The sequence below is a fragment of the Hydra vulgaris genome, chromosome 01 (assembly GCF_038396675.1).
Source record: "Hydra vulgaris chromosome 01, alternate assembly HydraT2T_AEP".
NCBI classification, from domain to species: domain Eukaryota; kingdom Metazoa; phylum Cnidaria; class Hydrozoa; order Anthoathecata; family Hydridae; genus Hydra; species Hydra vulgaris.
The window spans coordinates 68,847,501-68,865,195 of NC_088920.1; the positions used below are offsets into that span (position 1 = coordinate 68,847,501).

A 17,695-nucleotide genomic window follows, 5' to 3' on the forward strand; every position below is an offset into this window, starting at 1 on the left:
TTATCGGACAAAATAAAAACGCCAATAACTTATAAATAAAAAAACAAACAACTATTATATTTTTTTTAAATAAAGCATTTATCTTTTAATAAAAGTATATTATTTTTTATATGAAAAAACACCACCATTTGCAATTGATCTCAATTTTGCTCTGACGCCTTTCATATGCGACTGTAAAAAGTTTAAATCAATTTCTTGTAGTTTTAGTTTAATGCGATCAATCAAAGCTTGCTCTGTTGAAGCTTGCCAATCTCCCTCGTAAACCTTCTATGCCAAATGTCCCCAAAAAATTTTAATCGGTCGTGCTTGAGGCACATTTGGGGGATTGGATTCTTTATCAACGTAATAGACATATTGGTCCATCCAATTTAGAGAATCTTTAGAATAATGAGAACTTGCTAAATCTGGCCAAAATAAATAGTTAAAGTCTCCATGATACTTGTGAATAAATGGAAGAAGTCATTTTTCTAAACATTCATTAATATAGATGGATGAATTGATCGCTACAGCCTTGGAAGTGCGAAACAGTGGCTCAGACATACCACGGTCAGATATGGCACGCTACATTAATAATTTTTTTGGAAATTTCTCTTTTCCTATAAAACGAACACTTTCTGGGCATGTCGTTTTGTTGTTTGTGTAGTGTCCAGAATTTCCAGGCATGTTGTCCCCTGCAAAACAAAAGTATTTTTCGTCATCGATAACTAGAAGCGATTTTGTGTTATAGAGTTGGTTAACTAGTTTCCTGCTTCTTTTCTTTGCCTTTATTTGTTGTTCTATAGTGTATTCTGGAGTCTTTTCACGTTTTCTATATTTAATATTCATTTTTTTAAACTGACGACCAATTGTCGATTGATTTACACCGAACTTAATACTATTTTTCTCTGACTGACCCCTTTTCGATTGTTGACAAGTCTGGTTATTTTGGCTTTCTTTTCTCTAGTCCAGGATGTCAGACGACCAGGGTGCTTTCTATCAGAAAACAATTGAATAGTTTCAAGTCTTTTTAGGTTATCATATATTGTACTTCGAGCAAATCCTTCCTTTTCAAAATGATTTACAATTTTTTTTTATATATTAGGTTTATTTACAAAAAACATTTTTAGTCGCTTTCGAAAAGATTCTCGTTCAGCTGCATTTAACCTCATTTTAAATAGTTGTGTTTCAAATAATAAAGTTTATATTTTATAGAACCTTTATGCCTACGCATAAAACCACAAAAAATAATTATTATGCTCAAATAATGAAATTAGGATTTGTCTGATAACTTCCGCATCTCCCGTTAGGTGCTGCTCTAAAGAGCTAGGGTCTCTTGTGACATCTACTAAAATTCATCATCCTGTTACATGCCATTCAATTAAGTCTCACCATTTTACTGTAACTGTTCCTAAGTGCTCCATAAAAAAAAGAAAAGAAAAAACAGGCTTTTGATGGTGTTAAAGGGATCCCAAAGTTGCAAGACAAGTTGTGTTTATTTTAAAAAGAATGATAAAACTTTGTTGTTTTACTCTAAGCTCGCTGTCTCCAATTTTCTCGGAGTCTTTAAAATATACGCGGCAATCTACAGACTTTATAATTTATTTAAGTGCGTTTAATTCCAAAGAGTTTTAGTAAATGACGTAGTTGTAGAATTTTTTTTTTTGAATCAATTTTATTTGTTATTGTTTTATTTGTTTTTTTAAATAGCATTTATTATCAATCATATGGCTTTCCTATAAATTTTATAGTAAGCTAAACGTAAGAATATTTTTTTATAGAGCGCGAGAACCAAACAAAACTAAGATTTTTATATTTTATAATTGACGTCATTGTAGAATTTTTATTTTGAATCAATATTATTTTTATTGTTTTGTTTGTTTTTTAAAATAGCGTTTATTATCAATCGTATGAATTTCCTATAAATATTATAGTAAGCTAAACATAAGAATATTTTTTTATAGAGCGTGAGAACCAAATAAAAATCAGATTTTTATATTACACTCTTAAATAAAATAAATATATAAAAAAGTTGTTGATCACCTTATTATATATTCTGAATCTTTTTATCTTTTTATATAAATAATGGGAACATTTTTTTAGTTTATCTAAACCATTTATTGCTATGACTTTTTTGTTCTCCTATCGAAATGACATTTTAAAAATTTTTAAATTTTGAATTTATAAATAATTTTGGTAAACGACATTATTTATTAGAGATAATAGCCGAATTCTTTAATTTATAGTTAGAAAATATTAAGTATGTCAATTTAGTGGAAATTGATAAATTTTGATGATTTGCATATAAATATTAAGGTAATTTTGTATTTTGCATTTGGATTTTGATAACTAAACAATTAAAATGTCGGCAACTCCATACCGGTTTCGAACCTCTTAAAAAAAGACAAAAAAACCTGTGTGGATAAAAGAAACAAAATAGTTGAAAATCATATCAGAAAATATAGATATTGCTAAAACGTCAAAGTTAAGCTGTTTAAGTGTTGGCGCTGAACAATGGTGTAAATATGGATATTGTAAAACTATGCCACTTGAAAAAGAATGTCTTTGTTGAGTTCAAATAAAGGAAATAAATATCGCTTCAGGTATTACAAATTAATTCACATTCTTTAAAATATAAACTGATGTGCACAGTATTAATAATAGCAATAATAACAAACATTAACTTTTTGTACATAATGGCTATGTAAAGTAAAAAAAAGTTTTTTTTAAAGATCATCAATGCATAACAGAGCATCAAACAGACAGCTTTTTATTAATTAAAGCAATAAATAATGTTTTATGGCAATAATTCAAGACAGATGGCGATTAAAATTGTTATTGTGTTGAAGCGCGCGTTAAAAAACATATTTAATATATCCTAATTTATATGTTGTATTTGGCAAGTATTTTACATTTCTTTTTTCAAAAAACTAGCAAAGTTGACACTGAAAGGTTTTTGTGTTAAACGATTTCGATTTCAAAATTAACTCGATAATACTACACTTTTTTTGCAATCTTTAACAGTAATTATTTAACTTTAAAAATAAAATAAAATGAGCAATACATGTTTTATAGAATAAATTTTATTAAATATATCTCGCTTGATTAAATAAGTATTTTGAGAATATATGTAACCCAATGAAAAGTTTAGTAAATAAGGGGTCATCCATAATGTACGTACGCCTGAATTTTGACCCTTTCTCCCCCCTCCCCCCATTCCACATTTTGCTATAGTTTTTTGAGTACCCTCTATCTCCCTAAAACTATCTACACTCTTAACCTACCTACCCAACATTTTATGAAATATTTTTTACATTGGTGTCTCCGTACTTTTATAATTGACCCCCTGCCCTCCATCTCATATTACGGTCTTTGCAGACCCCTCTCCCCCACCCAAGCAAATGTACTTTATGAACAATTCCTAAATGCTGTTAATTAAACTTTTATAAGGTTAAAAAATACAAAATAATTTTTTTAACAGAAACTTTATACGGATAATAAAAATTTAATAACAATAAATATAACATAAAATTAATTTACAGCAATAAACTAGCTTAAAATGTCTGAAATAGTTTATTATTATTTTTAATGCAAACTTCGTAAAATAACAAAAAAATAATTTGAAATAACCAAAAAAATTCTATAGTAATTTATGATTAAAAAAAGCAACTTTTATTTAATGATAAGTAATGGAAAAAAAAAATCTATAATTTGCTAACAAAATTTTTTTTTTAAGATTTCTTATCAAAACTCTACAATGACATCATTTACTAAAACTCTTTGGAATTAAACCCGCTTGAATAAGTTATAGTCTGTAGATTGCGGCGCATATTTTAAAGACTCCGAGAGAATTGCTACTGTGGAGACAGCAAGCTTCGAGTAGAACAACAAAGTTTGTTTTTGTTGGTATACATTTATTATTTTGTTTTATTTCAAAAAAATTCTACCCAAGCATTTTTTTAATTATTCTCTTATATATAAATAAACACAACTTGTCTTGGCACTTTGAGATCCCTTTTAGAAAGAAAACAACCCTAAATATCAGCTTTTGAGGATAAGTCATTTGCAAATTTAGATCAAGCTATTTTCAAATGACCTCTGATAGCTTGTTACAGTAATGTCTCTTTCTCTGTTTTAATTCTCAAAACAAAAGCTATGGAATTCACTGAAAATAATAAAGGTTTTCATGCTTTAGATAGTTGGTATGATATATATATATATATATATATATATATATATATATATATATATATATATATATATATATATATATATATATATATATATATATATATATATATATATATATATATATATCTATGTATGTATGTATGTATGTATGTATGTATGTATGTATGTATGTATGTATGTATGTATGTATGTATGTATGTATGTATGTATGTATGTATGTATGTATGTATGTATGTATGTATGTATGTATGTATGTATGTATGGATGCATGTATGTATGTATGTATGTATGTATGTATGTATGTATGTATGTATGTATGTATGTATGTATTTATGTATGTATGTATGTATGTATGTATGTATGTATGTATGTATGTATGTATGTATGTATGTATGTATGTATGTATGTATGTATGTATGTATGTATGTATGTATGTATGTATGTATGTATATTATGTATTATATATTTATATCAGGCTTCAGATTTATAACAAATTTATTTTATTCGCTCTAACCAAATCTTTGTATTTTAAAAATAAAAAATGCGTTGGTGGGAAGCACAGCAAGCTACCTCTAATAGAATTGGCATCTGCTAATGCAATTAGTAAAAGTTTGCCCATGTTTGTCATTAGCAAAGCCAAATTCCCATAATTTTCCAGAACAGAATCATCTAAATTGTAAAGCACTAACTCTGCAACTGTTGCAATTAGAAGAAGAATTGAATGGATGGCACATTATTTGAGAAATGAGTTCATGAAGTTAATTTGCATTTTTTAAGTTTGTTTATATTTTCAGTAAAAATAAATTTGTCTTAATGTGAAATAATATCTCATATCTTCCAAAGACTTCTCTGAAATGCTATATTCCTAAGTTAAACCATTTTAGTGGCTCCTTAACTGTATTGAAAAGTTTTAATTGGCATAAGTAAGACTTAATTTTATTAAGTTTTTAATAAAAGTACATGATTACAATTCAATAAAAAAATTAATTGGTCTAAATCTGTAGAATCTGTAGAAGTATTTCATAGCAGCTCTGGTTTAAAGCTTTTCAGGTTAAAATCCAACTAGAACTAGCTTTTCAGATTAAAAGCGTACTACAGCTTTTTATGTTGAAGTTATTCACAGTACTAGCAAAAAAGATAAAACTTTATAATCGTCAGTGCTTTAATGTAATCAAAAACATATCAGTTTACCAGTGAAAGATGTGGTTGAAAGATCTAGTCAATAAAGTTATTTGTGTAGGCAAAAAAGTAAAGATAGCAAAGTAACTGTAAAATAACACCCTCAGTATACTGTTTTCTTTAGAGCTGAAACAACACCTATGAAAATGAAGCAAACCAAGAAAGTATTGGAGGTTTAAATCTTCCTTTGAAAAAATACGTCTTTCTAGAGGAAAAAATTTTGCATTGTTAACTTTTTCTGACCAAAAGGGCACATTGTTAACTTTTTCTAATCATAAGCGCACATTGTAAACTTTTTCTGGCTTTGAAATAAAGCTAGAAAGATATTAGCATTGATTCAATTAACTTTCACAAAAAATCTTGCTAAAAATGATATTGAGAATGATATTAATTGAGAATGATATCAAGATATTGAGAACGGAACAAAAAGAAACATTAGAAAGAAATGTAAGTTAAAATGTGTAGTTACATAAATGGTTTGGACAAATGACTAGAAACTATAACTATATAAAGCAAATAGGGTAATACAGCAAATCAAGATACCAATCAAGATAGCCTAATTTGCCAAAAAACCAAAGATCTAGCCAGGATTAGGCCTACCCAACCCTGGCAAGATCTTTAGTTTGACACAATCTCTGGATATCTCAATCAGATTTGGGATTGGAAAAATGGCAGTATTTTCTGAAAATTTTGTTACAGCCAGAAGAATAGAAGCAGAATATCATCAATCCCATCATTATTAGAAGTCAGAGATAATTTATATTGACAAAAAGATTTAATAACAAGGCAAAAATTTAGCATGACACCAAGATATTTATGTATTCTTTTAAACATATGCTTGATTAGACCAAAATGCTTCTATGTGCTGTTATAACAAGGATGAAAATACTGGATGATATCTGAGTTCTTGATTACCTCTTGATAGTTTGGAAGATTTTTTTATCAAACCTGAAGGCCTTACTACATTACATTTTTATCAAACCTAAAAGCTTTGATAATTAAGGGGTAAACAGATTCTATCTGTTGACCATCCTTGCACGCCTTCTTTATCTATTAGGCTGGCGCAGATATATTTTTAATACATTGTTTCCAGTTTAGGATGTTAAATGCTGGATCTTCTTGACTTAATGCATGGGTTTGCTTTTGTCTCTGTTTTTATGACTAGGCAACTCATTCTATTATCTCCTAATGAGGGTACAGCTCTAAAACTCAGTTTTATGGTTCTGAGGCTGGCTGGTAGTCAGGTTTCCCGAACTTTGTGGTAGCTCTAAGAGAGGCTGATTCCAACAGCTGAAAAATATCAAAGTATTAACATTGCCATAATGCACATAGATGCTGTCCCTGTTTGTAATTTTGGTGTGCATTGTCAAGGCCACATTTCGAGCCTTTTGTTATGGCTTAGGGTTTATTAATAGTAATAAGGCAACTGTTTGGATTATTAAACAGTGTACTGAGTACTATCTATGCTTTGAGTCAAGTTCTTTAAAAAACTTAAAATGAATAAAGTACCAAAAACTATAAAACACAAAAAACCATCGTCATCACTAAATTCTCTAAACCTATCATTTACTAATATTCGTGGTCTTCGAAGTAACTTTTCTTCTGTTGAGTCTTATATCTTGCAAAGTTCACCAGATCTACTTGCTCTTTGTAAAATTAATTTGAGTTCAGCTGTCTCATCATGTGATCTTAGTGTTGATGGTTATCTTCCTTAAATTCGTAAAGACTCCAATAGTCACATCCTTGGCTTGGGCATTTACATTCGTAAGAATTCACCCATTTGACAGGAAATTAGGTTTGAATCCACAGGCTATTCTTTCATGTGCTTTCGTTTAGCACCACTTCACTCTATAGCCTTTCTCTTTGTTCTATATCGCTCTCCTTCATCTCAAGACTGCACTCTTTTTGATGTTATTTCTGATCATATTGACCAAGCCCTCTGTCTTTATCCATCAGCCAATATTGTTGTTGTTAGTGCTCATCATACTAAATGCCTTGGCTCTAGTGCCAGTGACTTTGCAGGCATTAAAGCCCACAATTTTTGCCTTTCTCAATCCCTAACTCAAATAGTCAACTTTCCAACTTGCTTTCCAGATAACCCAAATCATTTACCTTCTCTACTCAACTTATGTCTTGTTTCTGATCCTAGTCAGTGCTCAGTTTCTCAACATTCAGGCTGGCATGGAATCTTTTATTCCCTCTCGACGATTCCAGGTCATGCTTTACTCTTCTCCATGGTTTTCCTCACATTGTGCTGCTGCAATTGCCAATCGAAACAGTTACTTCCATATCTATCAACAAATCAATTCTCCAGAAAACAGACGTCTGTTTATTACTGCTAGAAACCATTGTAAAAAGGTTTTGTCTAATACCAAAGCCCGCTGTTCTCAGATCATGAAATCTCGTATTTCATCTCAAAAATTAGACTAGGTATCAGTAATAAAAACAAATCTGTTATTCCACCTCTTTTTTATGGTTCAGGTTTTGTCACCTCACCTAAAGACAAAGCTGAATTGTTTGCAAATAACTTTTCATCAATATCATCTCTTGATTCCACTAGTTGCATTCTACCTGATTTAGCCGCCAAACAGGTTGATCCATTGTTTGACATTCATTTCACTCCAGCTTCTGTATCTAAAGTGATTTCCTGCTTAGACTCTTCTACAGCTTGTGGCCCAGACAACATACCTGTTATAGTCTTGCAGAAGTGTTCTCCGGAGCTGTCGTCTATACTTTTAAAACTATTCAACAAGTGCTTATCGGAGTCTTGTTTTCCAGCCTGCTGGAAAGCGGCATCTGTTATCTCTATTTCAAAAATTCTGGAGAGTGATCTGATTCGTCTAACTACCGTCCCATTAGTCTTTTTCCTATCATAAGCAAGGTTTTTGAGTCTTTAATTAACAAACACTTAATTTCTCATCTTGAATCTAATAACTTACTTTCTGATCATCAATATGGATTTCAATCTTATCGTTCTACAGCTGATTTGCTAACAGTAATAACTGATAGGTTTTATTGAACATTAGGTAAAGGTGGAGAGGTTAAGGTCATCGCTCTTGACATTTCTAAAGCATTCATTAAAGTTTGACATGCTGGTCTTCTCCATAAGTTTTCTTCTTATAGTGTATCTGGTAACATCTTTAAGATTATTGAATCCTTCCTTTCCAATCGTAGTATGAGAGTTGTCCTTGATGGACAGCACTCCTCTTCTTGTTCTGTAACTTCAGGGATTCCTTAAGGTTCAATCCTTGGTCCTATACTCTTTTTAATTTATATTAACGATCTTCCAGACATTCTCACATCTAAGGTGGCATTGTTCGCTGTTGATACTACAATTTATTCTTGTCATGATAAGAAGCCAGCACTCTCTGATTGCTTGGAGGGGTCATTTGAGCTTGAAAAGGATCTCACTTCTGCTACAGCATGGGACTCACAGTGGTTGGTGAACTTTAGTTCAGACTAAATTTAATTTTTTTTGAGCCAATTGTTATTGCAATAATTTAGATTTTCCTATATTATGAACGGTAATGTACTCGATGAGTCATCCACCCTTCATATTCTAGGATTAACTCTTACTTCCTATCTTTCTTGGAAACCATATATCAAATCCGTTGCAAAGTTAGCATCTGCTAAGGTTGCATCTCTTTATCAAGCTTGACACTTACTTTCTCCGAATTCTATTCTCTATCTCCATAAATCTCAAATCCAGTCTTGTATGGAATACTGTTGCCATATCTAGGGCAGATCTTCTAATGGTGCCCTTTCTCTCTTAGACAAGGTGCAAAAATGTATTGTAAACATAGTTGAACCTGCTCTTGCAGCCTACCTCCAACCATTATCACATCATCGTAATGTTGCTTCTCTTTTGTTTTATAATGTACTATAATGGGCACTGCTCTAAAGAGCTAGCGTCTCTTGTGCCATCATCATGCCAACACTAAAATTCATTCTCGTGTTACTCGTTATTTAATTAAGTCTCATCCATTCTTTTTCTGTGACTGTTCCTAAATGCTCCAAAAACTCTCATTTGTTTAGTTTTTTCCTCAAACATCAGCTCTTTGGAATTCGCTTCCTTCATCTCGCTTTCCTGATTCATGTTATTTGCAATCCTTTAAGTCATCTGTTATTTGTTATCTTGCTCTACAAAGTTCATCTTTTCTCTTCCAGTAACTTCCAACTCTAATTAGTGGTTGCTTGCAGCCTTGTTGGAAGCAAAGATGTTTAAAAGAAAATAATTACAATATGTCTTCATCATTCATAATTGGTTTTCAACTGAAGATTTTAATAATTTTTGTCTAGTTGATACCTTACATCTAACTATAGTATTGTTTCAGCTACATTAGGATAATACACATATAATATTTGTAAACATTTTGTTGTACATTTAAAAAGTATTTCAAATAAACCTATTTATGCTTTTTGTATTAAAATCTTTCCCTATTTTAAGTATTTTATGTGGTTGTAAAAAAAACATGTGGAACAATGTAGAACAACATACACACATGTATATGTATTTAGTTTTTTAACTGGTTATTAAGGTGCTCCTAGAAATCCTCATGTTCCTAATGTTCCTAAAAATCCTTATGTAATGGACTTGTCACAGAGCACAGCAAAAGAGCATTTAACTAGAAAGTTCACACCTCCTTTACAGATGTTGCAAAGATGGCCAAAGCTGTCATTGCGCCTCAAGCCTCTAAATTCTGTAGCAAGCACTTGAACTACTGTGCTATAGCTGCTCAATATATAGAAATACAGAAAATATTAGAATACAAGAGTCTTCACAGCTTTTTATATCAAAATGTCTTAAAAATATTAAATAAATTTTAAATATTTTTTTATTTATTGCTGTTTTTTTTTTGTTTGCTAATCTATTGCTTGATTATTTTTATTTATGTTTAGAGATTCAAGAGTTAATAAAAACTTCTTTGTACTTCCATCCCATGATTCTATTTTTTGTTGTTCAGGATGCCAAAGTAATTTTTGTTTTAAATAAGTTTTGTTATTTTTATTATTTGTATTTTACAGACCGGGCTGCTCAAAGATAGTTATATATATATTGTATACATATAGATAAGTATATACAACGCTAGGAATTAGTAAAAATGGGTTCAGCAATAAATTGCTGACCTCAAACTTTTAGAGGTCTGCAAAAGAAAATTGATTCAAAGAAGTCTCCATAAAACATAGAAACGAGGTCAGCAATTTTTTACCAACCTCTAACATTTTTAGGTTGCCAGTTAGGTCGGCCTTCGGCAATGCCAACCCTAATTCCGAGGGTTATATATATATATGTGTGTGTGTGAAAAAGTGATTCTTACGCCAACACACATGTCACTTTTAATTACTTTTGACTTTCGTCCAACATTTGCGTGTTGGACGAAAGTCAAAACCATAAATTTAATTACAAGTTAAGCGTTTTTTTAAAAAAACCACAAAAACGCAAATTTAATTGACCAGAATGTTTTTAAAAACATTCTAAATGTTTTTAAAACATGCTGAATGTTTTTAATAATATAAGCAATGTTTTTATTTTTATTTTTTTTTACTGTAAATTATGCACGGAGTGTTGCTACATCGACTATCTTATAGCCTGACTCGCAACAAAGTGCTGCTACATCGACTGACAAATAGCCTGACTCGTAACGGAGTGCTGCTACATCAAATGATAAATAGCCTGACTCGCAACGGTGTGTTACTACATTGACTATCTTAAAGCCTGCCTAGCAAAGGAGTGCTGCTACATTGACTGAGGGTTTGGTTGGGGCAGGCAGTCTATCAAGTAACAAAAAAAAAAGTTTAGGTCTTGCATTTTAATTTTTACTTTTTGTGAACAAAAATTTCTGACAACCAGTTAGGAGTTATATTTATATATATATATATATATATATATATATATATATATATATATATATATATATATATATATATATATATATGAAAAATTTGAATAAATGAAAGTATGATAATAAATGATAGCTAAAAGTATTAAAACCTATTAAATTATTTATGTTTGCTTAGTTACTTAGGCAGTTTAGTTTAGTCTTTTATGGAATTATTATGTATTGTTTTCTACCTAATTAATTCTCTACCTATTCTATGGTAAGTTATTTTATAGTTTACTATTTTTTTTTTCATACTTTTTTTTGTTTTCAGTTAATTTTTTATTTTCATTTATTATACTCCTCATCATTTACTTCTTTTCCATTCATTATTTTCCATTCATTACACTCCTTTTTCATTAATTGTTCTCCTTTTCCATATTATTTCAAAAATAGTTGGGTGTTTGTAGTGAAGTCCTCTTTACAATTTATTTAAAAAACTGCAGGGTAAAGCATAACCAGTGATGATGCTTATCTGATGCATTAAAATAGTTTTTGTTATTGAGTCTTCTCGTATTGCTGGTAATAATAATTCTGATTCTGATTTTATTACCAAACATTACTTAAATTACGTTTATATTTTGTCAATAATTTATTTTATTTAAATTAAAGTAATTTTTTGACAAAATAAATTAAAAATATTGATAAAATAAAATAATTTATTGACAAATATTTATTAATTTCTATTTATAAAAAAAAAGTAAAATATATTATTAACTAAACTTCATAATTATTAACTAAAGTTACAAATTATTTCTTTGTTTCTACTAGATAATAACCTATAAAAAATTAATTTACACTGTTACTTTAAATTGCACTTTATATATGTTAGAGTATTTTGGTTTACATTGAAATCTGTTTGATATTGCAAAATAAATTTAAGTAATTATTTTCAAACAAACTTAACTTTTAAACTTGTGTCTAATTTTAAAGTTTTGACCGAGCAAAAACTTATATTTAGTTCTATATTTTTATATATTTTTTTTTTGATCTTTAATCTTTGTGGCTATATAGGGTAAATTGGAGAATTTCAGGTAGTTAGGTGAATGTTTGCTGCAAGCATCATAAAAAAACAAACAATTGGCATTTCTGGAGAATTATAATATCAATTTAATAATCCAACTATTTTAATAAAAAAAAGGTTATTATTAATTTAATAACGTTTTTTTAATTTAAAATTCAAATTTTAAGCCAACTTCACTTTCACGCAAGTTGATTTAAAATTTAGTTTTATGGATTTTTTTATATATTAAATTTTGCTGATTTATGGAAGATGCACAAGATAATTTGTATATTTCTTTGTAAAAAATAGTGATTAAGTGTCTGACTCTGAGTCAGTTAGGAATTTAACATAGTATAGAAACTGGAGCTAATTCATAGCCTGTTTATAAGTTTTTATAACTTTTAGGACTTGTGAAAACCAATTAGAATTATAAAAGACTTTAGAGACCTAAAAACAATACAAAAAGCCTATTGGGAAAGCCACTAACATTACTTGTTGATTATTATTCTGAAATTGCATAACTGATAACTGTTTATGCATAATGAAATGATGATAAATTGGGTTCAATACATACACACCATCTGAATGATCAGATGTCAGTATCTGAACTATTCAGATGTGAGTACATATACACCATCTGAGTGAGTGAGTACATATACACCATTTGAGTGAACAGATGTCACTATCTGAACTATTCCGATGTGAGTACATATACACCATCTGAGTGAGTGAGTACATATACACCATTTGAGTGAACAGATGTCACTATCTGAGGTAATTTGCTACTTATTGATGAATAAAATAAAAAACAAATGAAAGTTGTAATTGATTTGATTACATTCTTAGATATGATATGGTTGTTGAGATAATAGGTCTCAACGTAATCTTTTACTAATCGTTCCTAGTATGTTAAAGGATATTCTTTGGTGTTTATAACTTTATTTTTCATATTACATTGGTTGTTATTTTATTTTTGTCTTAAAAATGTCATTAGCAACCTTAAGTTGCTTAAATGAAAGGTAAAGTTATAAAATTAACAGTGATTTTTTTATGCAAAAGGCTGTTAGCACAAATTTTGATGCTGCTTGATATAAGCCGTTTTACCATAAATTGAGATTTATGCAAGTATTGCATCTTAAGTGGAACTATCTGCATAAAATTTTTGAAAAAATGTGTTTGAAAATTGCAACCAACTAGTAAAAATATTTTTACTTAAAAACTAGTAAAAAATTTTTTTATTTAAAAAGTTAATTCTTTAATTTAGCTTTTAAATATTTTCAGCTTGCAAAGCAGTTTCATTTATATTTTCAGCTTGCACAACAGTTTCATTTATATTTTAGATTGCAAAGCAGTTTCATTTGAAAAAAATAAACACTGTTCAGTTTATTAAACCACTGGAAAAGACAATGAATTTTCCTGCTGAGGTAATTGATATTTTTAGTAATATTTTAAGTAATATAGTTCATAACATTGCTTATGTAAATACTAAGTTTCTGAATATTCATAAGCTTTTATATGATTACTTTTAATTTTCTATTATTAATTTATATGTTAAGTTTATTTTTATATAATTTTAGGAAAAGATAACAGAAAAAAATTTAGTTGCATTTTTAAATAAACATAAAAAGTAAGTAATTTGAAAATAATTATTTCAATTTTTTTTTTGTCATTTGTCATTTGTTTCATTAAAAGAAAATCCAGCAAAATAAGATGCATAAAGCGTTGACAACAGCATAAAAAAAAAGGGTTTTTTATTTTGAATAAAAATATTTTAAAATTTTGTTTACTTTAATAAAAAATTTTAAATTACCCATAAATTTATTTAATATAAACATAAACGTATTCATAAATATATAGGTGTATAAAAAAGATGACATGTCATTTAAAAAATGAGTTTGTCACAATTCTTGGCTTTTTTTATCAATGTTTTAATTTTTGTTTATTTAGCACAAAAATACAACGAATGGGGCAAAATAATGCTCTATTCTCTCGTTTTTTTCTGCTGGAAAATAATCAAAATAAGATTACAATTTCTGATTGCGAAAAATAAAATTTGAAACCTTTCAATAAACAACATCAAATATATTACACAATTCTGAATTCCTATTTGAGGAGATTAAAAATTCATTTCAGAGGAAATTTCATATTTTAATTTACATTTTTCATTTTAAATTATGTTGATAAATTCCAAGGTAGGGTTAGGCCACTGCACAGTGATGGGTTTAAACCACTGCTCAGTAGTTTAAACCGCAGTGGTTTAAACCACTGAACAGTAGGTGTGGTTAAGCCACTGCACAGTGGGTGGGGTTAAACCACTTCACAGTAGGTGGAGTTAAGCCACTATAAGTTTCCTAAACTTTAACTTTAACTAAAATAATAGACTACTTAAAAAATTTTGAGTAATTTTTATAATTTTAATAACTGTAATAATGAATAATTTAATAATGTTTTGTAGACAGCGCTTAACAAAAATGATGTTAGAAAACCTTCATGACATTTGGGTAAGTTGCGATTCAAATGAATTACAAGTTAAGTTAAGATATTACATGAATGCTCTTCAAAGAATGCTTTTAAAAAGGTTTTTTTTATTTTTAAAACTCAAAGATTTGAGTTTAGGTTTAAAATTACTAAAATTATTATTTATTTTTTTTTAACATCTGATGAGATAAGAAAATAAGATCCAACTAATGATTTGTTTTCTGTGTTTTAAGGTTTTACTCTTTTTTAGGCTGTCGATATTTTAGGTTATATGGTATCTATTTTTGCAATTAAAAATACTGAAGGTAAATTTATATATATATATATATATATATATATATATATATATATATATATATATATATATATATATATATATATATATATATATATATATATATATATATATATATATATAGAATCAATATATGTTAAAAAAAGGTTACGTTTGTAAAAAAAACATTTTATGACAAATTTACATTAGACATTTAAAATTTTTAACTTATTTCTTACTATTAAAATTATTTGAAAAACATGTTGTGATGACGTCAACAGTAAGATTGCTTAAATAGCTCTCATTTGTTTCATGGTGAAAATTTGACTTAATGTACTTTGATAGAAACATACAAATATTTTGCCTGTAAATAAAAAACTGTTCCACATAATTTATTGTAAACATAGTTGGACCTGCTCTTGCAGGTCCAACTATGTCTTCACCCAATTCAATCCAACCTACGCTCGTCAACTGTTATGTTTTATGTTATTGTGTTATGCTTTTTATCGTTATGTTTTATTTTGTAATATTAATATGTTTCGCCTCATTAGAAACATAACTTCAAATTACGACTCCAACACTGAGTCACAACATCTAAATTAATCATCGGCGAAAGATAAATATTTTTAATAACATGATTATTAGCAATTACAATTATCTACAAGCATTTTATATTTTTTAGCTGTAATTATACTTATACGACTTGTTTTTTATAATAATTTTGTTATTTACCAAATTTTTGGGGATTTTATTTGTTTATTCTTCCTATTTCTAGCAGTTTTTATCTTAAACCAAAATTTCTAACTTTTTGTAATACAATTTTATCAGATTTTTTTGGACTATTTTTGCTACCACGATGATTTAGATACTTTAAGTATACGTTAAGGTTATCAATCATACTTATAAAAGTGTAAAAAATAATTTTGATTTTTATACGATATTTTATAAACTATTACAGTAACAGACGTTACTCCATAGAGGCGGACGTTACTCCATAGTAACGGACGTTATTCCATGGTAACGGACGTGGTGGTAATACATTACGTATCTAAATCATGTAGTTACACAACATGTTCTAGATTTATTGAAACTATTAGTTTTATTTTTTTATAGACGGTAAACTGTTTCTCTCGATGAGTAAATCGTTGACTAAATACTTTGAAAAGCAAGACAACCTTTCGTTCGTTTGGATAGATCCTAAACTTTTCCCTACTGTATGTTATCGGACATTTTTTTGTACTAATTTTTTTTGATGATATAATTTATACGAAGTTTGATAAAAAAATTATAATTTTTTAGTGTAAAAAACTTTTTATAGATGCTTGATTACTGGCGAACTACATTTCAAATTGATCCTCTTCGTCCTACTATAGGTGTTATCGATGTCCGCAATGTACGTCCGTTAAAAAATAATTCTTATATTATTATAATATATGATATATAAAATATAGTAATTAAGTTATACACTACTGCTAATATTATTATTATTATTATTTTTAATATTATATACTATTTTATTTGTGAAGTTTAATTTATTAAATATTTTATAGCAATCTTCAGTTTGGTATAAAGTCCAAGAAGATGATGAAATTAATTTAAACGGAGTTAAGAAATGGTTGCTTGAAGTCATTGCAGGAAACGTAACTTTAGAACCAATGAGACCATATGAGCCTCCTAAACCTAAAACTGATGTTGACGAGCATTCATCAAATGATCTTAAAGAAGAATTATAGCGCAAATTCGTTTTAAGAAAATTTCACAATTATTTCAATTGATATCAATTGATAGGATTTTTTAAATAGTTTTTACACAAGTTAATAAAGAAGAAATTATAAATCTTTAAAAATGTCTATTGTGATAAATTATTTATTAAGAAATAAGGTTATTCAATTTAACAATAAGGAAGCTTTTACCTAATGAAATTGTTTTGTTTTTTTATTAATATTTGAATTAGAAAATTATTAATTTTCTTCATAGTTTGACAAGCGAAGAATTAAATTTTTTTTTAAGTTAAAAGAAGATACGCAAAAAAAGTAAAATAAGATTTAAAAAAAGAGTTCAAAGAAGGTAAGCTAAGGAGGGGAGCCAAAAGAAGGTAAGCCAAGGAGGAAAGCCAAAAAAAGGTAAGCTTAGAAGGTAAACCAAAAGAAAGTAAGCTAAAAGAAGGTAAACTGAGAATTTCTGAATGAACGAAGAAATCATTTGCAAATGCTATTGGTTGTCATTTATTACTGTCATTTATTATTGGTTGTCATTTATAAATGATATTTTATTATTGGTTGTCATTTATTAATGACATTTTATTATGGCTCTCAAATTGTTTGCATTTTTTTGAAAGCATTGTTTGCAAAGTATTTCCTACCACTCAGTTTGAAACTTTGTGAAACATTTGTGTGTTACTTGGTTGTGTTTTATAAAGTTGATTCTTTATTCAGATTTTTTTAGTTTCCGCGCCGGAAAGCATGCGCAAACTATGTTTAATAAAAAAATAAGTAAACTGTGAATAATATTTTGCGATTAAAATTAATAAAAGCTCAACACTGTGAACCAAAGAGAACACCAGGTTTTATATCCTGTCAATTTAAGGAAATTTTTTTTATTCAAGATTTTTGCGCAGCAAACTGACTGTAAGCTGTTTAGAAAACTTGGTTTGTTATCAATTTGGTACGCGTTTTTTTTTGTGCGCAGTCAACATGTTGGCATTGTTTCCATTTA

The 17,695-nt window shown here is 28.5% G+C and overlaps 1 protein-coding gene across 1 annotated transcript in view; it reads left to right on the top strand.

Moving 5' to 3' along the window:
* The window catches only part of LOC100205300 (calsequestrin-2), a 41,007-nt gene extending 24,105 nt beyond the window's left edge, over positions 1 to 16,902 (top strand). Inside the window, exons 6-13 of the mRNA XM_065789030.1 lie at positions 10,246 to 10,319; positions 13,569 to 13,652; positions 13,806 to 13,855; positions 14,684 to 14,729; positions 14,957 to 15,011; positions 16,094 to 16,194; positions 16,299 to 16,373; positions 16,531 to 16,902. Coding sequence (XP_065645102.1) covers positions 10,246 to 10,319; positions 13,569 to 13,652; positions 13,806 to 13,855; positions 14,684 to 14,729; positions 14,957 to 15,011; positions 16,094 to 16,194; positions 16,299 to 16,373; positions 16,531 to 16,713 — 668 coding nt within the window. The 3' untranslated portion in view covers positions 16,714 to 16,902. The remainder of the gene's footprint in view (positions 1 to 10,245; positions 10,320 to 13,568; positions 13,653 to 13,805; positions 13,856 to 14,683; positions 14,730 to 14,956; positions 15,012 to 16,093; positions 16,195 to 16,298; positions 16,374 to 16,530) is intronic.
* The last annotated feature ends 793 nt before the right edge of the window (positions 16,903 to 17,695 follow it).